The sequence below is a fragment of the Sorex araneus genome, chromosome 1 (genome assembly GCF_027595985.1).
Source record: "Sorex araneus isolate mSorAra2 chromosome 1, mSorAra2.pri, whole genome shotgun sequence".
Classification (NCBI taxonomy): domain Eukaryota; kingdom Metazoa; phylum Chordata; class Mammalia; order Eulipotyphla; family Soricidae; genus Sorex; species Sorex araneus.
This window is the reverse complement of record NC_073302.1, coordinates 450,417,306-450,438,015: the sequence shown is the minus strand read 5'-3', so window position 1 is coordinate 450,438,015 and position 20,710 is coordinate 450,417,306. Positions and strand designations below refer to the sequence as shown.

The window sequence follows — 20,710 nt, the reverse complement described above, 5'->3', positions numbered from 1 at the left end:
CCCCGTGAGGCGCCGCTCGGCGGAAGGGCGCCCGCCTCCCGCCGGGGACCCCCGCCGGCGGCCAAACGGTCACACGCGCCCCGTCCGAGAGGGGCCGGGGCGGACGCGGGCGAAGTCTAAGTGCGCCGGGGTTCATGCTCTGCCCCCGACACCCCATTAAAGGCCCTGTCTCTGCGAGGGGGGCGGTTGGGGGGGTTATGGGGCCCGGAGGTCGGATGGCCATTACCCAGCGCAGACCTAGACGTTGCGAACGGAAGGTAGGCGGGGTGGGGGTGGGGAGAAGGGGGCCGGGCGGGGTGGCCTCTGCCGGGCCGGGGGACATCCCCCCAGCTGCCCTTCTAACTCCACCCTGAGTCGCCCCCGTCCGAAGCCTCGGCCTGCCCAGCGCTGCCTGGACTTCCGGCTCCCCAGCTGCACTGGACGTTCTCGCAGAACAGGAATCATCGACTCTGTCGCTGCTTTGGTCTGGGGCGGGGGTGGGGGGCGCCGTGCGTTACGCAGGCTGGCAACGTTCGGGTAGACGAGAGTCAGTGGACACGTGTTTAGCTACCCACTCCGGCCCGGTGGCTGTTCGGTTCGGGCCGTGCTCGGCTCACGCAGCCCTCAAGAATGCAATCATGAGACAATTAGAGAGCAGCACGGGAAAATCTATAATCAACTCCCCGAGGGATGAGGTCAAGGCTGCCGCGAGGGCTGCCCGTCTGCGCCAGGGTCTGCGGAGGGCGGTGACCCACAGCCACGCCCGGGCCAGGCTTGCTCCGGCGGGTCCCGACTTCGGTGCCCGACGTCGGGGGGACCCCGTGTCCCAGCTGGCTTGTCGCAGGGTCTCAGAGCAGTCGTATAAGGGGGCAACCCCGGACGACGATCGCGGCCCAGAGGGAGGGGGTCAGTTAAATAGCCTCTGATGGGGGCACCCCTGCTCCTCTTCCCGCCCCTGCGGCCGGCTAGCCCGGGTGGTCATCCTCAGCCAGACCGGGATGACCCCCAGTCCCTCCTAATCATGCCTCGGGTTACCAGGCGGCCTGGAGGGCAGCGGGGAGAGCCCTTCGAGGTTCTGCGGGCCGCCAGATCAAACCCCGGGGGCGCCCCACCCCGACCCCTGCGGCACTCTGGAACGTGTAACCCGGGAGGCCCTTTGCAAAGTCGGGTGGTGATCACAGAAGAGAATAACAAGAGCGGAGCATCCTGGGAGCCGGGCGCCGCGGGTACGGCCGGAAGGCGGACACGCGGTGCTTCCTGGGACTTGGAGTCCCGGGCTCGCCTCCGTGATGGAAGCGGAGACCCGGGATTCGAGCACTGCGGAGAGCCGGGCCGCGGCCTCCTGGGGGTTGTAGTCCTGGTGACTGACGTTCCGGGCCGCTCTTTCTAGGTGCGGCGGTCTTTGGACTACAAGTCCCAGAAGCCCGCGCGCGACCAGGAGGGCGGGCAGGGCTGGGGACTGGGGTACCGCCTCCTCTGCAACGCCGTGGCCAGTCTTAGAACCGAGGGCCCGCAGGGGTCCCCGCGGCCGCCGCGATGCAGAAATACGAAAAACTGGAGAAGATTGGGGAAGGTAATGGGGCCACGAGATGTTCCTGCAAGATCTTGCCTCTGCAGACCCTTCAGTGCTCCTTCAGCCCTGGCTCCCCTACCGTCGGCAATAGCCCAACAGGCACCCCGACTCAGCGCTGGCTGCACCCCGGCCCTCGCGTAGCCCTCCGTGCAGACACCCCCCGCCCCTCCACGTTAGCTTGGCCCGCAGACGCCCCTTCCCAGCGCCCCAGCGGACCCCGGACCTCACACTTCCTGCATTGGCTCCCCGCGTCCCCAGCCCTCGCTGCAGATGTCCAGCCCCGGCATTCCTCCTTGCTGCCCTCCTGCGCCCCCGTGCCCCGCCCGGACCCCCTGCTCACTCTCTCCAGACCCTGCCAGGGCGCCCCCTCTCAGCCCGGTCCCCACCTGGGCAGCAGCCCCGTCTCCCCGCTGCCCTGCGCCTCCTCGCATCCCTTCCCTCCCTGCTCCCCCTCAGCGTCAGAAAATCCCCAGAGGGACTCCCCGGGGTGGGGAGGGGCACCCCGCCCTTCTCAGCCCCGGCTCCCCCTCCTCAAGGCACCTACGGAACAGTGTTCAAAGCCAAAAACCGGGAGACGCATGAGATTGTGGCTCTGAAACGGGTGCGGCTGGACGACGATGACGAGGTAGGTGGAGGCAGGGGGCTGGGGGGGTGAAGGCCGCGGGCTGGGTTGTGACTGGCCTGCCCGCCCCCCTCTGTGTAGGGGGTACCGAGTTCCGCCCTCCGGGAGATCTGCCTCCTCAAAGAGCTCAAGCACAAGAACATCGTCAGGTGTGTAGGAGGCGGGCTCAGAGGGGCTGGGCGGGAGGGGGGGAGGGGGGCCCTTGCGGCGCCCACCCGCACCCACCCTGCCGAGCCTTTGCTTCTCCCCAGGCTCCATGACGTCCTGCATAGCGACAAGAAGCTGACGCTGGTGTTTGAGTTCTGCGACCAGGTGACTGGGAGTGGGGGACAGTAGCCTGGGAGGAATCTAGGGGTCCCAGCCGGGCTGCATCCACTCCATCCCGCCCCCGCGCCCCCTTAGGACCTAAAGAAGTATTTTGACAGCTGCAATGGTGACCTAGATCCAGAAATCGTGAAGGTGAGAGGCCCGGGGACACCGAGGTGTGGGTGGAGCGTCAGGCCTCGGGCTGGCTCTGCCCGGGCAGGGCAGCTTCCTTCCCCGCACCCCGACATCTCCCCGGGGTCTCGGGTGACTGCAGTGGGGTGGGTGGGAGTGGCAGAGAGGAGTGGTCCGAGATTCCGCCCCCCGTGTGCTCGGCCCGCGCTCTCCGTGCCTGCTCGCGGCTGGCGGGGCCCCTGAGGCCAGGCAGAGGAGAGGTGACCCCCCATGGGACAGCCCCTCTCTCGGCCCCCCAGTCCTTCCTCTTCCAGCTGCTCAAGGGCCTGGGATTCTGCCACAGCCGCAACGTGCTGCACCGGGACCTGAAGCCCCAGAACCTGCTCATCAACAGGGTGCGGCTGGCGGGGGGCGGGGGGCGCAACCCCACCCTCCCCCCCGGCAGCCCCACTCCATGCCCCTCGTCTCCGCCTAGAATGGGGAGCTCAAGCTGGCAGACTTCGGCCTGGCACGAGCCTTTGGCATCCCCGTGCGCTGTTACTCTGCCGAGGTGAGCGGGACGGGGTGTGGGCGCGAGGGAGGGGTCCCCCCGCCGGGCCCCTCAGCTCTTCCTCCTCTGAGCCCCTCCCCAGCCTCTAAGTGGGGCGTCGGGGGCGGTGTGTCCTGCAGGTGGTCACACTGTGGTACCGCCCGCCGGATGTCCTCTTCGGGGCCAAGCTGTACTCCACGTCCATCGACATGTGGTCAGCCGGCTGCATCTTCGCAGGTGACCCGCTGGGGCGGCACAGGCACGGGGGTCTCTGGGGCGGCGGCGGGGCCCTGCCCTGTCTCCTCCCTCACCCCTCTGTGTCCCCTCAGAGCTGGCCAATGCGGGACGGCCCCTCTTCCCAGGCAACGACGTGGATGACCAGCTGAAGCGGATCTTCCGATATCCTTCCACGGCCACGGCTGTCCTGGCCAGGGTGGGGCAGAGGATGTGGACACCCCGGGGGGCAGCTGGGGGGGGCGGCGGGAGGATCATGGGAGGGGGCCAGGGCCGCTTGCCTCAGACTTACGCTGCTGACCCTGCTGACCGTCTCGGCCTAGGCGGGCTCAGGTCAAGGTCATTGATGCTGGCGGTAAAGCCCCTTCCCCAGCCCCCTTGGGGAGCAGGGGGGACTGAGGTGAGCCACGGGTGCTGGGGCAGGGTGGGGATGGGGTGAGGAGCCTCAGCAGGAGAGCGGGACCCTCCCTCCAACCCTGCCCTTCTTTTTTATTATTATTAATTATTAATTATTATTTTATTATTTTGCTTCGTTTTCTTTTTCTTTTTGGGTCACACCTGGCAATGCACAGGGGTTACTCCTGGCTCTGGCAGTGCTCAAGGGACCCTATGGGATGCTGGGAATCGAACCCGGGTTGGCCGCGTGCAAGGCAAACGCCCTACCCGCTGTGCTATCACGCCAGCCCCTATTATTTTGGTTTTTGGGTCACACCCAGCGATGTTCAGGGGTTACTTCTGGCTCATGCACTCAGGAATTACTCCTGGCGGTGCTCAGGGGACCATATGGGATGCCGGGGATCGAACCTGTACTGTACTATCGGTCCACGCCCCCTTCTTTTGTTTTTTGATTTGGGGGCTGCACCCGGCTGTGCTGAGGGACCCCTCCTGCCGGGGCTCAGGGGACCAGGTGGGGGTGCCGGGGATCAGATCCGGGGTGCTGGTGCGCAGGGCGTGCACGCTGTTGTACCATCAGTCTGGTGCCAGCCTCGCTTGCCCCTGCCTCGGAGTGACCCTTGACCCCTGGACACGCTGTTGGGCACCCCTACAGAGGAGCAGTGGCCCGCCATGACCAAGCTGCCCGACTATAAGGTGTGCCTCCCCGGGACCCCGCCCCAGATTATGGCCTGGCAGCCCCCAGGCCCCGTCTGACTCTTCGTCCCCCCCACCAGCCCTACCCCATGTACCCGGCCACGGCGTCGCTGGTGAACGTCGTCCCCAAGCTCAATGCCACAGGCAGGGACCTGCTGCAGGTGAGCCGGCGGGGGCCCTGGGCACCGCGCTGGGGGCTGGAGGAAGCTGTGGCGCTGACCCTCCCCTCTCCTCCTCCTTCCAGAACCTTCTCAAGTGCAACCCGGTGCAGCGCATCTCGGCAGAGGAGGCCCTGCAGCACCCCTACTTCTCCGACTTCTGCCCGCCCTAGGCGCGGGCCCGGGCTGCCAGGCTGGGGCCTGGTCTCTCGCCGCCCCCAGGAGGGCAGGGTTCGAGCCCCAGCTGTGCTGGGCGGGGGGGCTGGGGGGGCCGCGCAGGCCCTTCACTCCCTCCATGGATTTTATTGAATTTCATAAATTGGCTCCTTTCCCAGACTGGCTGAGGTGTGCAGTGCTGGGGGGGGGGCGCGGCCTGGGGTCTGCCACCCCTGCAGACCTGCTCCGGCTGCACAGGGGGAGCGGGCGCGCCTGGCCTGGCCCCCCGGGGGGCCCCGTGTGCCCTGCTGGTCTGCTGGCTCCCACAAGCACCGTGGACCCAGAGGCCCAAGGGCGGGGCTTGCCAGGGCCCCACCTTCCTGCCGCTGCCTCTCATGCCCCGGTACTTGGGGGACAGAGCAGGGCGCGTGGGCACGCTGGGTCGGGGGCTGGGGCCAGGAGCCCTCCTGTCCTTGTGCTGTTTCCATGGAGACGGGGATGCTCTCGCTGGGCCCCAGGTGTGAGTCGCCATCTCCGAGGCAGGCAGTGGTGCGTTTGTGGGTGCCCCCTGCCTGCCCCCCGGCGCCGCAGGGCTCTGCTCGGCTCGTCCCCCACCCCCACCCCGTGCCCCACACCCTCGCTCCTGGCCGTCCCCGGGGCGCGACTGTGCTCTGCTGTCAGACCAACACCGAGGCAGCTGCAGGACCTTTATTTGGGTGGGGGTGGCGGAGGCACGTTCAGGCTGGCGTGCGGGGGTCGGGAACGGCCTGGGCCGCAGCCCCGGGGCCTAGAGGCGCGTGACGAGGTAGCAGGTGCGGTGGGAGGCCGAGAGAGTCTTGGCGATGGCACAGGGCGGGGTGGGCGGCCTGGGGAGACACAGCCAGGGCCTCGCCGGGCTGCCCCGATGATGCCCCGCCCGCCAGGACTGCCGCTCCCTCGCCCTCAGGGGCCGCGTCCCGTTACCTGGGGTCCAGGCTGAGCTGGGCTGCTGGGATGCGAGAGCCTCCAGCCCCTTCCTGAAGCTGTGGGAGGGGAGAAGGGTGAGGGAGGCACCACGAGGGGTTTCTGAGCTGGGTCCGCAGCCGGGCTCAGCACCCACATGGCAGGGGGGGAAGAAGCTGCCCTCACCAGGCTGGTGCTGGAGGGCCTCTGCGGGCGCTTCCGGTTCCGGCTCCAGAAGTAGCCCAGGACCCTGTCTAGGAAGACCTGGGGGCGACAGCGGGGAGGCGGCGCTGCAGGCCCCCCCCCGCCTGGCCCTGCGCCTCCCTCCCTCCTTCCCTCCCAGGGGGCCCAGCCCACCTCGCAGAGGTAGTCGAGGATCTCCAGGATGGTGAGCAGACTGGCCCCGATGAACAGCCCCATCTGCCCCCCGATGTCGCCTGCAGAGACATCAGCTCAGCCCCGCGCCCTGCACGCAGGGGGGCGCCCGGGGGCGCACGCGCGCCCACCCACCCACCCAGGAGCTCCGACACTTCGTAGGCCTTCATCTGCTCCACCGTCTCGTAGTTGAGGGCCTCGAAGAAGATGTCCAGCACCAGCACGTTCTCCCTGGGGGAAGAGTCGGGAACGTTCCCTCACACGAAGGCCCGTGGCTCCCGCCGGGGGCCTCACCGCGGGGGAGAGGGGCTCAGAAAACTTGGGGGGCAGAGAGCAGCAGCCTGCGAGCCCCAGGGGTGCCTGAGAACAGAACGCAGCAGACGGGGGGTGCACAGAGGAAGGCTGCGTCCCCCAGCGCCCCGCGTCGCTGTGTCCCCGCATCCCTGCGCCCCCGCATCCCTGCGCCCCACATCCCTGCGGCGCCCCCCGTCCCCTGGCACCCAGGATCCCCGCAGACCCCCGCATCCCCTGGCGCCCAGCATCGCCGCGGCCCCTGGCGCTCCGCATCCCCGCGCCCCGCGTTCCCTGGCGCCCCGCATCCCCGCGGCCCCTGGCGCCCAGCATCCCCGCAGACCCCCGCATCCCCGCGCCCCGCATCCCCTGGCGCCCAGCAACCCCGCGGCCCCCCCGCATCCCCGCATCCCCGCGGCCCCCAACATCCTCGCAGACCCCCGCATCCCCGCGCCCCTGCCCCCGCGCCCTGCTCACGCGATGTAGGCCTCGCTGCGGTTGAACTTGCGCGCCAGGTAGCGCGCGGCGGCGCGGCTGGGGATCCGCACCATGGAGAGCTCCTTGGCGTAGCGCGTGATGGCGCAGGGGTTGGGGCAGGCGCACGCGTCCTTGCGCAGCATGGCATCTGAGGGTCACCAGCAGGGTCAGGGGCCGCCGCGCCGCGGAGAGGGGCGGAGAGGGGCGGGAGGGGGGCGCAGGGAGGGGCTTGGCCCTTACCCAGCGCGGGGTTGGCGCAGTCCTTGTACTGCTGGGGGCTGCACACCGGCGCGCTGCCTGGGGCGGGGTGAGAGACTGCTTCAGGCAAGGGGCCCACCCCGCTCCCCGCCCACCCCCTGGGCGCCCCCCACCCCCAGACCCTGACCGGGCATGTGCATCATTCGGCAGCCGCACTTCCGGGCCACGTAGCGGGCCTCGCAGGCCAGGCGGCAGCCTGTCAGACTGTAGGGAGGACTGGGCCCCGGGCTGGGGCTGGGGGCGTCCAGGGCGTCCGACGGATCCTGCTCAAATTCCGGGTTCAGGGGGGCTGAGCTGCAGTCGCCCCAGGGCGGAGGCAGGAAGTTCAGCTGAGGAGGTGGGTTAAGGAGTCTCAGTCCCCCTGCAGGGGTGGGGAGGGCAGGGGGAGGGACACGGGGGCAGTGCCGGGTGCAGCCAGGATACTTGCTGTTGCTGGCAAGACACGAAAGTCTGGTAGCCGGGGGCTGCCCCGAAGCCCAGCTGGTCGATGACAGGGGGCTCCTCCTGGCTGTGGATCTGCACCCGGATCCCCACCTCAAAGGGGGTCTCCTCTGCGGGGGCAGGCCCGGAGTCAAGCGCGGCCCCTCTAAGAGGGCCCCACCCCGCCTCCCCCCCCCAACCCCGCCACCTTCGTGTCCCCGCCCATGCCTGGAGGCTGGCCGTGCTGGCCGGCCGTACCTGTGTCCTTCCACACGGGCAGGTACTCGTCCTGCTGGACGTCCAGCATCACCTCCAGCCCGTTGCCCGCCCCGCTCTGGGGCGTGGTCAGCAGCTCGGCCCCGTTGGTGCCCGAGTTGAAGGTGTAACACTGTCCCATCCGGGTGAAGATCTGGGGGGACAGGACAGGATGCCAGCCTGCTCCCCCCAGCAGCACGGGGGGCACCCCTGCCTCCATCCTGTGTGCTCTGCCCCAGAACTCTCGGCCCGGGTCCCCACCCACCCTGTAGGACGCCCCTCCGGGAGCACTGGAGACGGTGGCAGGGGGGCTGACGGGAGGACAGTCCCCCGCTGGCAGGGAGGGGGCCGGGAGTGTGTTCTGGGCCCCTGTCTTGGGGCTGGCTGGTGCGGAGGGGGCCCGGGAGGACAGGGACCCCGGGGCTGAGCAGGAGGCAGGGTTGGGGTTCGCGGGGTGGCCGGGCCGGGGTCTCACCGCCGTGAAGTTCTCGGGCCCGCAGGGGCGGCCTCGGAAGCGGCAGTCCAGCAGCATGTCCTCCAGGGCGTGGCCGGCGCGGGCGTACAGGCGCCCCACGTCGAAGGTGGGGCTGGGCATGAAGCCGGGGGGCGCAGGCGGGCGGCCCAGGGCGCGCAGGAAGGCGGCGTGGTGGGCGGCCTGCAGGCCCAGCAGGGCGGGCCCGGCCCAGTGCAGGTCGTTGGGCGTCAGGCGGGAGCGGCGCAGCGCGTTCATGTTGCACAGGGTCACGGCCGGGAAGGTCAGCCGGTGGCTCTCCCGCTCGTCCAGCGCGGTCTTGTGGTGGAACTCCCCGTAGTAGCGCACGCGGCCCACCACCTGCACGAGGAAGGCGGCCAGCGCCAGCAGCACGGCGCCCGCCCACAGCGCCCGGCGCGGGGTCGCGCCGCCGGGCCCGAAGACGTGCGCCAGCCCGTGCAGGGTGCAGCTGCTGGCGAACACGCGGATGTCCGAGGCCCGGCGCCGCCGCGCCTCCTCCAGGGCCTCGGGGGGCTTCATGCCGCGGCTCGGGGGGCACCCGGAGGGCGCGGGGGCAGGCAGGGTGGGGACGGGATGCGGGTGTCCGGGCAGGGTGACCGCGGGGGGGACCAGGAGGGGAGCCGGAACGGGAGGCGGGCTGCACTGGCCTGGCGGAGGGGAGGCGACGCGTGTGCGGGGGTCCGCCGGGCCTTCCGGGGGGCGCGGGCTGGGGCTCCGCGGCCTGGACGCTCCCCGCTGGCCCGCAGGACGTCTGCGCTGCAGGCGGCGCTGCCCAGAGTGAGCGGCGCTGCCGCAGAGGATTGGGTTTCAGCATCCAGGGGGCCGGGGGGTCAGAGCAGCCTGGGGGGGCGGGGGAGTCCCTGGAGCCCCAGGCTGAGCCATTAGTGCGGTGAGGGGGGCTGTGGGTGAGCAGGGCAGAGGCGCCAGCAGGAAACCGCAGCCCTGCAGGGCCGGGCTCCGAGGGGCCAGGGGAGCGGGGCGGAGTGGGGTCCTGTGTGGCCGCGTCAGGCCCTGAGGTCGGCAGCTGACCCTTGGCCTGGCCCGCCTTCCCCTGGCCTCCCTGGATCAGGCTCTGCAGAACTGGCCCCGGACCAGGCTGCAGGCGGCAGGGAGTGACCGCAGCGGTCTCCTCTTCCTGGGTGCCATGGCCCAGCCCGCGGCCCGGCCAGGCCCGCTCAGGCCCGGGGCTCGGCCCAGGTGACAGGGGCGCTGCGCCCGCACCTTCCCACGGGGGCCTTTCGGGTCACCCCATGCTCAGCAGCGGGGAACCTCTCCATCCCCACCACATGGGGTGTGGCGGGGGGGCAGTCAGGGCTGCAGACACGCCCAGGAACAGACGCAGGGGGGCGGCGGGCGCGGGGTGACGGCTCTGGCAGCCCTGAGGGCTACAAGGCACAGGCCTTAAGGGCTGGAGTACAGGGGGCAGGGCACGGCCTCACACGCGGCCGACACAGACTCGATCCCTAGCACCCCACGGGACCCCCGGAACACTCAGGGCCAGGAGTGACCCCTGAGCACCGAGCCTGGAGTAAGCTCTGAACAAAAGCACTGTGCTCCTCAGTGGGGGCCCCTGCAGGCAGGGCAGCCTGCCCGAGGGCGCTGCTGCCCGGCCTGCAGGGCCTGAGGCGCCAAGAAGGGGGGACGAGGGGTGGGGCAGTGCTGGTGTCCACCCGGGGCCCCAGGCCCTCCCGTCTTGGCTCCCATCGACACAGTGAGCGCGCGAGCAGCACCCCGGGGACCGCGTGACCGCGAGAGCCGGGGCCCCTGGCCTCTGCAAGCAGCACTCTGAGGCAAGGCTGGATGGACGTGGTTTATTCGGGGCCGCCCACCTGGCTTCCAGGTGAGAGCGCGAGGGCTAAGACTCGACACAGATTATCCCGTTCAGACTCCTCAAAGGAGCTTCGGGGATTAGGAGCCGCCGGGCTGAGGGCCCGTCGCAGGGCTGCGGAGCAGGCGCTCAGCACCGGAAGGGCGGGCCTGGCTCAGGGTTCGCGGTGGCTGTCCTGGGCTCGGGGCTGGCAGGCTCTGGGGCCCCCTCGGAAAGGCGGGGGGAGGCCTGGAGCCTGGTGCTGGGCTCACATCCAGGTGCCAGGCCCGGCCGGCTGCCTGGGGGAGGTGTGCAGGGAGCAGCCCAGGGCCAGAGCTGGCCCCACGCTTGGCTTCTTGGCAGTGGCGGCTGTGACGGAGCCCAGGCCCGTGGTCTCCGGAGCAGCTGAGCGCCCTCCGGGTCCCGCACCCGGCCCTGGCTCCATGCCTGTGTCTCTCTCGGGCTGCCCCGGGATGCAGTTCTGGCACACGGCTGGCGTCGGAGTCGCCAGACAGTCCTTGTCCTGGACGTGGTCGACGGGGGCAAAGTTTTGGGTCAGAACCCAAATGGGACTGGCCGTGGGAGCACAGGAGGCTGCAGGGCGCGGGGCAGGACTCGGCTGGGGCGAGCCTGTGCTGACTGGGGACACTGCCTCCAGGGAGCCTCTGAGATTGCGCCTCTGGTCCTCAGGGCCGGCCCCCCGCTGGGTGCGTGCAGCCTCGGGTGCTCCGTCTGGGAGTGACGGCCCCAGCGTCCCTGTGCCAGTCGGGCTAGCTGGGACTCAGTCGTCCACCTGGGCCTGGCAGGCGTGCTCAGGGTGCGAGCTGGGCTGCAGAGCGGCAGCTGTCTGGGACAGGCCAGGGGGACGAGGGGGGGGCGCGCAGGAGCTGAGTCCAGGAGCAGCTCCAGGGCCTTGTCAGCACTGGCCACTCCCCAGGCCCGGGGCTGTCTGGCCACCCTGCGCCCCTGGGCCCCTGCCCCAGCACGCGGAGCGGCTCTGGCGGCAGGCGGGTCCCCCAGGCCAGCGGCGGGCAGTTTCCGTGTCCAGGGAGAAGCCTGCGGACTCGGCCCCGGCTGTGCTCAGGACTCGGGGCGAGGGTCCCCAGCGCCGTCAGGGGGGCCGGGGGGCGGGGCGTCCAGGGCCTGTCTGCGGACGAGGTCAGCGTAGAGCCCGCCCTTCTTCAGCAGCTCCTCGTGGGTGCCGGCCTGCGGGAGCGGCGGGGGGCACTCGTCACCAGGGCCCCGGGGCCGCCATGAGTCTGTCCTGCGGTGCCCGCCCCGGGCTCCCCCGTACCTCACAGACGCGGCCATGCGCCATGACCACGATGTGGTGGGCCCCGCGGACAGTGCTGAGCCGGTGCGCGATGACCAGCACGGTGCGGCCGGCGCTGGCCCGGTCCAGGGCGTCCTGCACTACCCGCTCCGACTCGGTGTCCAGCGCGCTGGTGGCCTCGTCCAGGATCAGCACGGCCGGCTGCTTGATGAGGGCGCGGGCGATGGCCAGGCGCTGCTTCTGGCCCCCCGACAGCGTGGCGCCCCGCTCACCTGCGGGGACAGCAGGCTGAGGCCCCTCGGAGCACCGGGCCTGGCCGCGCTCCCTCTGGCGTGGGTGCTCCAGGCAGGGTCTGCGTGCCCCGAGTGGCGCGCAGGGCGGAGGACAGGGGCCTGGGGTCACCACCAAGGGCCCCGGGGTCTGACGGGACAGGGAAGATGATGGGAACTCGGAGGCCAGAGTGGAGGGCAGGGCGGCGGCCTGCGGGGCGGATGGCCACCCCGACGTCCAGGGGCCGTGTGCAGAGCCTGGCATGGGACAGCTCCATGATGCTCAAGGTCCCGCAACCAGGCCGAGACCACTGAGCAGCACAGCCCCGGAGGCAGCAGGGTCCTGGGGCCAGCGCAAACGGGCGGGCGCAGCAAGAGGAGCCGTGAGGAGCGGGAAGGGCCCGTGGGGCCAGCGAGGGGCAGTGGCTCACCCACGACGGTGCCGTAGCCGTCCGGGAAGCTGCTGATGAACTCGTGGGCGTTGGCCTCGCGGGCGGCCGCGTACACCTCCTCGTCCGTGGCCTCCGGCTTGCCGAAGCGGATGTTCTCCATGATGGTGGTGCCGAACAGCACCGGCTCCTGGGGCGCGGGGCAGACTGCCTGAGCCCCGGGGGGCACCAGGGCAGGGGGCCCTCCCCAGGGGCTCCTGAGAGGGGGCTGCACTGCTCCTGCCCGGACGCCCACCGGAGCAGCGGGAGGGTCAGGCCTTCGGGTGGGCTTCCGGCAGCCCCCAGCAGCAGCCCGGGAGCAGGGCGGGGGGCCGGGGACCCGCACCTGGCTGATGAAGCCGATGGCCTGGCCCCGCAGCCAGGAGGGGTCAAGGACGCGCAGGTCCCAGCCGTCCAGCGTGACCCGGCCCGCCGTGGGGTCATAGAAGCGCTCCAGCAGTGCGGCCACTGTGCTCTTCCCTGGGGAGAGAGCGGGACGGGCGGGCGGGGAGGGTCAGGGGGTGCTGGGGGGCCCCCGCCACCCCCCCAGGGCGAGCACTCACCTCCCCCGGACTGGCCCACCAGGGCCACCGTCTTGCCCGGGGGCAGCGTGAGGGAGAAGTCCTGCAGCACAGGGAAGCCGGGCCGGCAGGGGTAGCTGCGGGGGGCGAGGCTCCGTCAGGGAGGGCTGCGGCCCCTCCCACCCCCACCGCCCCCGCGGACCCACCTGAAGGAGACGTCCTGGAAGGAGATGGCGCCCCGCAGCTGGCCCCGGGGGACGCAGTGGCCCCCCGAGAGGGGGATGCAGGGCTGCAGCGTCATGTACTCAAAGACCCGGGCGCCGGCACTGAGCCCCCGGACCACCTGCAGGAGGGCGGGCTGTGAGAGGGCCGGCGCGGCGGCTGCACCCCTCCCTCCCCGGCCCCCCGCTCACCTGCCCGAAGAGCACGGAGAGGTTGGCCATGGACCTGCGTGGGGAGACAGGGCTGACGTGGGCGGGTCTGGGCGCCGGTCGGCCCTCCGGAAGGGTCTAGAACAATCTAGACCGGGAGAGTGCTCACAGGGCGGGGGCTGACAACGGTCAGCAGGCGGGGGAGGGGAAGGGGCTCCTGGGGGCCTGCCGCCCGCGCTGACCCAGGCGGGTGTGGGGCCAAGCCACGAGGGAACGCCGGGCCGGGCCCGGGCACGGTGGCCTTGCTGCAGACTCCCACACGTGCCCCTCAAGCACAAGCTGAGGCCGTCCCTGCCCCCACAGGTGCCCAGCCGGGTGGGATCACAAAGGGGACAAACAAGCCGGGAGAGCTCGGGCCGGGCCGAGTGCAGGGAAGCCCCGAGCCCAGGAGCCCCGGCGTGGGCTGCCGCCTGTCTAGACTGTGGGTCCGGCCAGCACCCCGCGGAGTGAGTCACCGCGGCTTAGTCACCGGGCCTGGGTGCTGCTGCGGGGGCAGCTGACCGCCCGGTGGGGGGCAGAGGCGGCTGTGCCCTGGAGCCGGGGGTGCACGGGCCTCCTCTGCCCCAGATACCACCCCCGCGTGTCTGGCTGGCAGCTGCCAGGCCCGCTCCGGCCCACCTCAGACAGGGAAACTCCGCTAGCAGGTGGGCGGCGAGGGGCCAGGGAGAGGCCCAGGCTGGGGGCCGCCTCCACCAGGCAGCCCACCTGCTATGAGGAGCTGTGGCAGGGAGTGGCCCAGAAACACAGGTCCTGGGGTACACCAAGCGTCTGACTCAGAGTCAGGAGGGGGGGGTGGGAGCAACAGGGGGAGAGAGTGGGACAGAGGGCGTGGGACTCGAGACGCGGTCACCCGCTAGTGCCCCCCAACTGCCACCACAAAGGACGGGCAGCAGTGACTCCACACGTGGAGGGGCCGCAGGCCCACCGCAGCACCCAGAGAGAGCCCAAGCCCGAGACAGCGCAGCTGGGCGCTGTCACCCACCCCGTGCCACCCCAAAGGGCCTGCGGTCTGAGGCCACACTCACCCCTGCACAGTCTGGGTTCACATTAACCCCTGCACAGTCTGGGGCCACACTCACCCCTGCACAGTCTGGGGCCACACTCACCCCTGCACGGTCTGGGGCCACACTCATCCCTGCACAGTCTGGGGCCACACTGACCCCTGCACGGTCAGGGGCCACACTCACCCCTGCACAGTCTGGGACCACACTGACCCCTGCACGGTCAGGGGCCACACTCACCCCTGCACAGTCTGGGGCCACACTCACCCCTGACAGTCAGGGGCCACACTCACCCCTGCACAGTCTGGGGCCACACTCACCCCTGACAGTCTGGGGCCACACTGACCCCTGCAGTCTAGGGCCATACTCACCCCTGCAGTTTGAGGCCACACTGACCCCTGACAGTCTGGGGCCACACTGACCCCTACAGTCTGGGGCCACACTCACCCCTGCACAGTCTGGGGCCACACTCACCCCTGCACAGTCTGGGACCAGACTCACCCCTGCAGTCTGGGACCACACTCACCCCTGACAGTCTGGGCCCACACTCACCCTTCCAGTCTGGGCCCACACTCACCCCTGCAGTCTGGGGCCACACTCACCCCTGCACAGTCTGGGGCCACACTCACCTCTGCAGTCTGGGACCACACTCACCCCTGCACAGTCCTGGGGCCACACTGACCCCTGACAGTCTGGGGCCACACTCACCCCTGCAGTCTGGGGCCACACTCACCCCTGCAGTCTGGGGCCACACTCACCTCTGCACAGTCTGGGAGGCCACCAGGAAGGACATGAGGTCGCCTCCTCTGAGCTGCTGTCCAGCCACGAGGGAGCCCCCGACGAAGAGGGTGCCCAGGACCATGCCTGCAGGGACCAGGTGGGGCTGAGGGCGGCCCCGGGGCTGTGGGGGTCCCGCTGTGGCCCCCGGCCCCTCGCAGGCACTCACAGTTGAAGGCGACGTTGGAGAGGCCTTGGAACAGGGCGATGCCCTGGCCCAGGGCCTCGGCCTTGCGGCAGGCGGCCTCCAGCTCCTCCCCATAGCGTCTGCGGGAACAGGCCGGGTCAGCCCGGGAGGCGGGCGGGGTGCCCCCTGCTCGGTGCCCGCACGGCCCCACTCACGCCTCTTCCCAGGGCTCCATGGCGAAGGCCCGCACTGTGCGCACGTTGCCCAGGGCCTCGTCGGCCACCCCCGTGGCCCGGGCGATCTGTGGGGCAGTGGCGGGCGGCAGGTGAGGTGAGGGGCTGGACGCGGGGCGGGGCGGGGCAGCGGGCAGGGCGCGGGGGGCGGCCCCTACCTGCTCCTGGCTCTGGCGCGACAGCCTGCGGAGCGCGGAGCCCATGAGCGTGCCGGCGCCCATGAGGGCCGGCGTGGCCACCATCAGCAGCAGCGTGAGGCGCGGGGACAGCAGGGACAGGGACACCAGGCAGCCCAGCACCTGCGTGCAGCTCCGCAGGCCCTAGGGGACAGGAGGGCGTCCGTGTCCTGGCCCGGGCAGGGCGGGCAGGGGCTGGGGGCGCCCGAGGACACCGTCAGCAAGGCCTGGGGGCAGGCGGGCGGGCACTCTGATGCTGGCAGGCGGCCTGGAGAGAAACTGCCCGTCCTGACCTTGGGCGCGCTCGCAGCCCTCCCATCCGGAACGCCTCGCCCTCACCAGGGCCCGGGGGCAGGGGCAAGGCCAGTGCATCGGCCCTGGGGGCATTGGGGGAGCGTGGGCACTGACCTGGGAGATGACCAGCTTAAAGGAGGATTTAAATTCCTGCACGTCGGTGGCCAGCCGGCTCACCAGCTGCCCGGTCTTTTTAGCATCGAAGAAAGCAATGTCCTGCCTGGGGGGAGGGCGGGGGGCGTGAACCCCGGGGGAGGAGCCGCCCCCGGCCCCCCGGACTCCCACCGGCCCCCGTACCGTAGCAGGCTGCCGAAGAGACGGCCCCGCATGTCCACGGCCATGCGCTCGCCCATGCGCGACAGCAGCGCCAGGTACCCGAAGGTCAGCAGGCCCTGGAGAGGCGGGCGCTCAGCCAGGGTGGGGCGCGGGGGCTCCCCTGCGCCCCCCGCCCTCCCCCTGTACCTGGAGGCCGTAGAGCAGCAGCAGGTGGGCGCTGAGGCTGCGGGACTCGGCCCGGAAGCTGCCCGCGTGCTCCCGCGTGTATTTGGCCACGATCTCCACCAGCTGGCCCAGGAGCAGGGGGATCTGCACGTTGGCCAGCGCCGCGCCCAGGGCCATCTGCAGGGGACGCCGCTCAGGGGGGAGCCCGCCCAGGACACCGGCAGTGCCCCCGCTCCCGCCCGGGTCCCCTGCCCTGGCCCCAGGGTCTCACCACGACGGCCGCCCCCAGGACGAGCAGGTGGGGGCGCAGAAACTGCCAGAAGAGCCTCCAGTTGAAGCGGGGCTCGGCCACGCCGCGCCTGGCCGGGGCCAGGGGGGCCTCGTCGGCCTCGCACCGGGCCACCAGGTAGAGCCTCGGGCCCCTGGGCAGCAGCACGGGGCCGAGCAGCAGCGCCCCCAGCCAGCGCCAGGCGCGGGGGCTGGCGGGCGGGCGGGCCGGGAGCTGGGCGCGCAGGTGGGCCGCCGCCCTGAGCAGGCGGGAGCCGGGGCCGCCATCCGGGCACCTGCGGGAGAGCACCCGGGGCTGAGCCTGTGCGGACCCTCCTCCGTGGGGCCGAAACACGCCCCCACCCCGGGACACGGGGCTTCTCCTTCACCTGCTCCCGGGCCAGCAGCGCGGGGCTCAGCTATGAGGGGGGCTCAGGGGGGTCGGGGGGCCCCCGCGCCGGGCCCTGCATCTGCCCTGGGCACGGTCCTGCTACCAGGACAAAGGTCAAGGCGCCTGCAGGACGCCGAGGGCGGTCACTCTCGCCTTGAAGACGAGAGCACTGGGGGCCGAGCTGTGCCTGGCCCACGTCCTCTGACCCGGCTCTGCACTCACTCTGCTCAGACCCCCCTCGCCCCCTCTCCGGGGTGGCATCGCCCTCCTTACAGAGCCCCCCACGGCACGGGGAGAGGGGGACAAGAGGCTGCGTTTCAGTCCGTCTTCCTTCATCTGGGGCCTCTGGGGCCACCTGGTGGCGCCCGGGCTGTAACACTGCCCACAGGGCGGGCGGGCCAGGGGCCAGGGGCGCGAGGGATGGCAAAGGGCTCTGGGCAAGGCAGCAGGCCCCGTCCCACACCCACGCCTGCCTCTCAGCCTTCCCCGCGCCCGCACTGCACCCGCCCGAGAGCCGGTTTTCCGCTGTGCCTCAATGTCCCCACAGCGGATGCAAACTCATCCTCCCGGCCACCTCCCCGGGCCCGGACAGCCCAGCACTCAGCAGAGCTCGGGGACACGAGCGCACGCGGCAGCTGCTCGCTGGCTGAGGGCACCACAGAGAGGCGGGGGCTCTGGCCTGACCACGGCGGCAGCGGGGCCAGCGACGGGCAGCAGGGCTTTTCCCGCACTCTCCGCTGCCCAGACCCCACAAACAACACTTTCCCGAGGTTCTGAGCTCCACTGAACCTACTTCCAGCTCATCCCTGGAGCCACACCTAGCAGTGCTCAGGGCCTACTTCTGGCTGCTGTGCCCCAGGCCCCTTGCAGCAGCCGGCTGCACCTGGGCCTCCACGCCCACAGCGCTGGTGCGGCCTCAGCGCGTCTCCCGGCTCCAGAGGCTGCTGCCGTTTGCTTTAGAGCTATCCTGGCCGTGCTCAGGGCTGACTCCTGGTGGGGTGGTGTCAGGGATCGAACCCAGGTTGGCTACATGCTCTATCCCTCCGGCCCCTACATTTACTCTCAGCCTATTTTTGCCTTTTGAATTAACTTCACCAGTTAAGAAACCTAGAATTCCAGGGGTAGTTTCAAGCTCTGTATGTGTAGTTTTCACCCCGCCCCGGCCTCTATTCATTCCGTCCACATACTCACTTTGTTACTGGCCAGGCGTGGGCCTCCCTTACTGGTGCCCGGGGCCCAGGGTCTGCCGCGTGGACCGCAAGCAGCCTGCACCCCCTCTCCGGTGCCCAGGCCCACTTTCATTTTTCTTATTTGCTTTTGGGCCTTTGGGGCCACACCCCGCAGAGCCCAGGGGCTACTCCTGGCTCTGTGCTCAAGGACCACTTCCGGCGGGGCTTGGGGCACCCTATGCCACGCTGGGGATGGAACCAGGGTGGGCGGTGTGCGAGGCAGCACCCTTCAGCCCATCGGGCCCCTCTATCCGCTCCGGAACGATCTACTGTGTGGTGCCGGGAAAAGCACTGCACTAATGAAGGCATAAATACTCGCGTATGCCTCCTCCTGGGGTTCTCTTGGACTTAGTGTCAGGGCTCTGACTCTTTTCCAGGGGCTGTTTTTGAGCCTCTAAATAATTCAGCACGGCCGCTTCCCAGCCCTCCCACCTCCTGCATACTCAGTCTGAGGAGGGCCCGGGCGCTGCCCAGAACTGGCAACCGCATCTCCCGGCAGCCCAGCCGCGGGCCAGCCCGGCTTCTGCCCTGCAGCCCTCAGTGTCGGGGCGCACCCAGCCGGCCCCGCGGGCCCACCGCCCGCCTGCACCTGGGGGTGGGCGGCAGCCCCCGGCCTCTGCTCCTGCAAGCACCGACACTGGGGCCCCTTCCCGATGCTCTCCGTGTCCTCATCTCCCTCCCGTCCCTCTCTGGACTAACGTGTGCAGGGCGAACCCCCCAGAACACAGGTGTGGGGCCCGAGCCATAGCGCAGCTGGAAGGGCGTTTGCCTTGCACGCCGCCGACCCGGGTTCGATCCCCGGCATCCCATAGGGTCCCCCGAGCACCGCCAGGAGTGATCCCTGGGTGCAGAGCCAGGAGTGACCCCTGAGCACCGCCGGGTGTGACCCAAAATGAAAAAGAAAAAAAAAAAGAAAGAAAGAAAGGACACACACGTGCGTCCAGTGACTCGGCTGACCCCGGCCTGGAGGAATCCCGGTGCGGGAACCGTTTTCCATCCGGCGACTGTGGCTCTCGGGGCGGGGCCCCCGCGAGTGACGTCACGGGCGGGCGGCCCCGCGCGGCACAGCGCCCCCTGGCGGGAGCACGGCCGGCCACGGCGCGGGCGCGGGCACCTCGGGCAGCACCTGCCCGGGGCTGTGCATAACTGAGGCCAGAGCCCGGGGAGTGACACCCAGCCCGGCGGGCCTCGCGCGAGCCCGGACTCCATGTCCCGGCGGGCGCCGCGCGCGCCGGCCGGGCCGGGCCGGGGTCCCCTGCTCCCGGGACCTTCGCCCCTTCTTTACCTGACGGCCGAGAATGTCTGGAGGCGGAGGGCGTGCAGCGGCCTGCCTGGGGCGGAGCCCCCCCGGATCCCCACCCGCAATAAGTGCACCAACATGACGGGGCGGCGGCGGCGGCGCGGGAGCGGCCGGCAACGGCAGCCTCACCCGGATCGCACCCGAGCGGCCATGTTGGCCCGGCCCCCGGTCCCGACGGGCCCTTCGCGCCTCCGCGCTGATTGGGGGAGCCGCGCGTCGATCTCCCGCCGAGCTGTGATTGGGCAATAAGGAGGCGGCCCTTCTCGGCCCGGGCCCGGGATTGGAGGGCGCGCGCCGCCTGCCCGCCCCCAGGCCGGGGCGCTGCTCTGCCCTTCGGCTCCCGCGGGGTGCGGGCTGACGTTTGGGGGGCGTGTGAGGCCCGTCCGGAGGGCTGTCTGGGGGGACGCGTCCCGCGGGCGCTGCTAGCGGACTCGAGACGTGCCGGCGTGCCCGGGGGTGTGGCCCTCTGGTTCCGGGTGCCCGGGGACAAAAAGCGATGGAAAGAGTTTTGCAAAAACGCGCCTAAGCTGCACGCCCCCCCCCCCGCCCCCCGGCTTTCTCAGGCCGGCCGGAGCGGGCTCTGGGGACGGCAACCACGGATAACGGGGCCACATGCCTCCCGACGCTGCCCCCACCCCACTTGGGACCCTCTGCTCAGGGGCGTCGTTCCTTGCGTCTCCGCACCGCGCTCGGGGCTGCCAGCCCCCTCCCCGCCCAGTTCTTGCCCCTCCTTTCCGCGTGTCTCTCGTGTGATTGTTTGTTTGCACAAGCTGCTCCTCAGCCGGGCTGGCACTTCTTGGGGGCAGTGACCGTCTCACTCACCCCGTCCTTCAAGTGCCAGCCTGCGGCAAAATGACCTTGGAAATAAATCGACGTGACCTGGAGCTGTCCATCAAGGCTTCCGGTGGCGCCTGCCTTCGAGGGCGGGGCTGGGAGGGTCCTGGTGATAATGTGGAGGACCAGGAGGGTGACGAAGGTCAGAAAGACCAGGGGGTAGCATGTGGGGTTCCATTCTGGGCTGAGGACCCCCCCCACCTCCTAGGGGCAGGTTCTGTTGCGTCACCTGGCTCGGGCCACTCTCCTGGCAAGAAGGAAGAGACCCGCCAGGTGGCGATGGCGTGGCAACTCGGGGTGCCTCCGTGCCAACCGGTTCCTCTCCCCGCACGCTCTGGTCACCACATCAGCCCGTGGGCCTCACACCTGGGGTCTGAGTCAGCACCCTAGGAATGGGCTTCAGGGTGAGTGTTGGGGTGACTCAGGGCCTCGAGAATGGCGTTGGACAAGCCGCCAGCCCAGCCGCCTGGGCCACCTCCTCCTCCCCCTCGTGGCTGGGAGGGCGGCAGGGAAGTCAGCTCATCCCCGCGTCCCCGGGAAAGGCAGATCCCTCACCCCACTGTCCACCCCAGGGTCCCCGATACCAGGACTCTAAGGGACCGAGGCCCAGGGCGGAAGGGGC

At 70.6% G+C, this 20,710-nt stretch overlaps 3 protein-coding genes across 3 annotated transcripts; 1 reads left to right on the top strand and 2 right to left on the bottom strand.

Annotated features, from left to right (window-relative positions):
* Positions 1–497: 497 nt before the first annotated feature.
* CDK5 (cyclin dependent kinase 5) lies at positions 498–4,958 on the top strand. The gene is made up of 12 exons (XM_004620179.2): positions 498–1,552; positions 2,089–2,177; positions 2,256–2,323; positions 2,426–2,486; positions 2,577–2,633; positions 2,912–3,007; positions 3,088–3,162; positions 3,282–3,378; positions 3,471–3,540; positions 4,404–4,464; positions 4,545–4,625; positions 4,709–4,958. The coding sequence occupies exons 1-12, from the start codon at positions 1,516–1,518 to the stop codon at positions 4,793–4,795; spliced, it is 879 nt and encodes a 292-aa protein (XP_004620236.1). The 5' UTR covers positions 498–1,515; the 3' UTR covers positions 4,796–4,958.
* Positions 4,959–5,471: 513 nt separating this feature from the next.
* ASIC3 (acid sensing ion channel subunit 3) lies at positions 5,472–8,808 on the bottom strand. Its single transcript, XM_055144700.1, has 11 exons — positions 8,272–8,808; positions 7,800–7,950; positions 7,545–7,672; positions 7,249–7,450; positions 7,104–7,160; positions 6,864–7,011; positions 6,235–6,326; positions 6,078–6,157; positions 5,907–5,984; positions 5,742–5,800; positions 5,472–5,644 (listed from the first exon to the last, which is right to left on the bottom strand). Exons 1-11 carry the CDS (start codon positions 8,806–8,808, stop codon positions 5,566–5,568), a joined length of 1,611 nt encoding a protein of 536 aa, XP_055000675.1. The 3' UTR covers positions 5,472–5,565.
* Positions 8,809–10,076: 1,268 nt separating this feature from the next.
* Positions 10,077–20,010, bottom strand: ABCB8 (ATP binding cassette subfamily B member 8). Its single transcript, XM_055119542.1, has 16 exons — positions 19,240–20,010; positions 16,339–16,630; positions 16,089–16,244; positions 15,924–16,018; positions 15,741–15,846; positions 15,315–15,476; positions 15,139–15,224; positions 14,966–15,063; positions 14,778–14,883; positions 13,001–13,034; positions 12,794–12,930; positions 12,630–12,724; positions 12,413–12,546; positions 12,070–12,217; positions 11,391–11,641; positions 10,077–11,302 (listed from the first exon to the last, which is right to left on the bottom strand). The coding sequence occupies exons 1-16, from the start codon at positions 19,332–19,334 to the stop codon at positions 11,177–11,179; spliced, it is 2,121 nt and encodes a 706-aa protein (XP_054975517.1). The 5' UTR covers positions 19,335–20,010; the 3' UTR covers positions 10,077–11,176.
* Between the last annotated feature and the right edge of the window lie 700 nt (positions 20,011–20,710).

What these genes read in the sequence shown, in the direction of transcription:
- ABCB8 (XM_055119542.1), bottom strand. Translation starts at nt 19,334, where the DNA reads ATGTTGGTGCACTTATTGCGGGTGGGGATCCGGGGGGGCTCCGCCCCA. An exon ending in CGCGCCAGAGCCAGGAGCAG is followed by an intron (nt 15,225 to 15,314) that starts GTAGGGGCCGCC and finishes ACTGCCCCACAG; the next exon opens with ATCGCCCGGGCCACGGGGGT. An exon ending in ATGGAGCCCTGGGAAGAGGC is followed by an intron (nt 15,064 to 15,138) that starts GTGAGTGGGGCC and finishes CTGTTCCCGCAG; the next exon opens with ACGCTATGGGGAGGAGCTGG.
- CDK5 (XM_004620179.2), top strand. Translation starts at nt 1,516, where the DNA reads ATGCAGAAATACGAAAAACTGGAGAAGATTGGGGAAG. An exon ending in TGCGCTGTTACTCTGCCGAG is followed by an intron (nt 3,163 to 3,281) that starts GTGAGCGGGACG and finishes TGTGTCCTGCAG; the next exon opens with GTGGTCACACTGTGGTACCG. An exon ending in AGCCGGCTGCATCTTCGCAG is followed by an intron (nt 3,379 to 3,470) that starts GTGACCCGCTGG and finishes GTGTCCCCTCAG; the next exon opens with AGCTGGCCAATGCGGGACGG.
- ASIC3 (XM_055144700.1), bottom strand. Translation starts at nt 8,808, where the DNA reads ATGAAGCCCCCCGAGGCCCTGGAGGAGGCGCGGCGGCGCCGGGCCTCG. An exon ending in GGCCCGAGAACTTCACGGCG is followed by an intron (nt 7,951 to 8,271) that starts GTGAGACCCCGG and finishes CTGTCCCCCCAG; the next exon opens with ATCTTCACCCGGATGGGACA. An exon ending in CTGCGCCAACCCCGCGCTGG is followed by an intron (nt 7,012 to 7,103) that starts GTAAGGGCCAAG and finishes GGTGACCCTCAG; the next exon opens with ATGCCATGCTGCGCAAGGAC.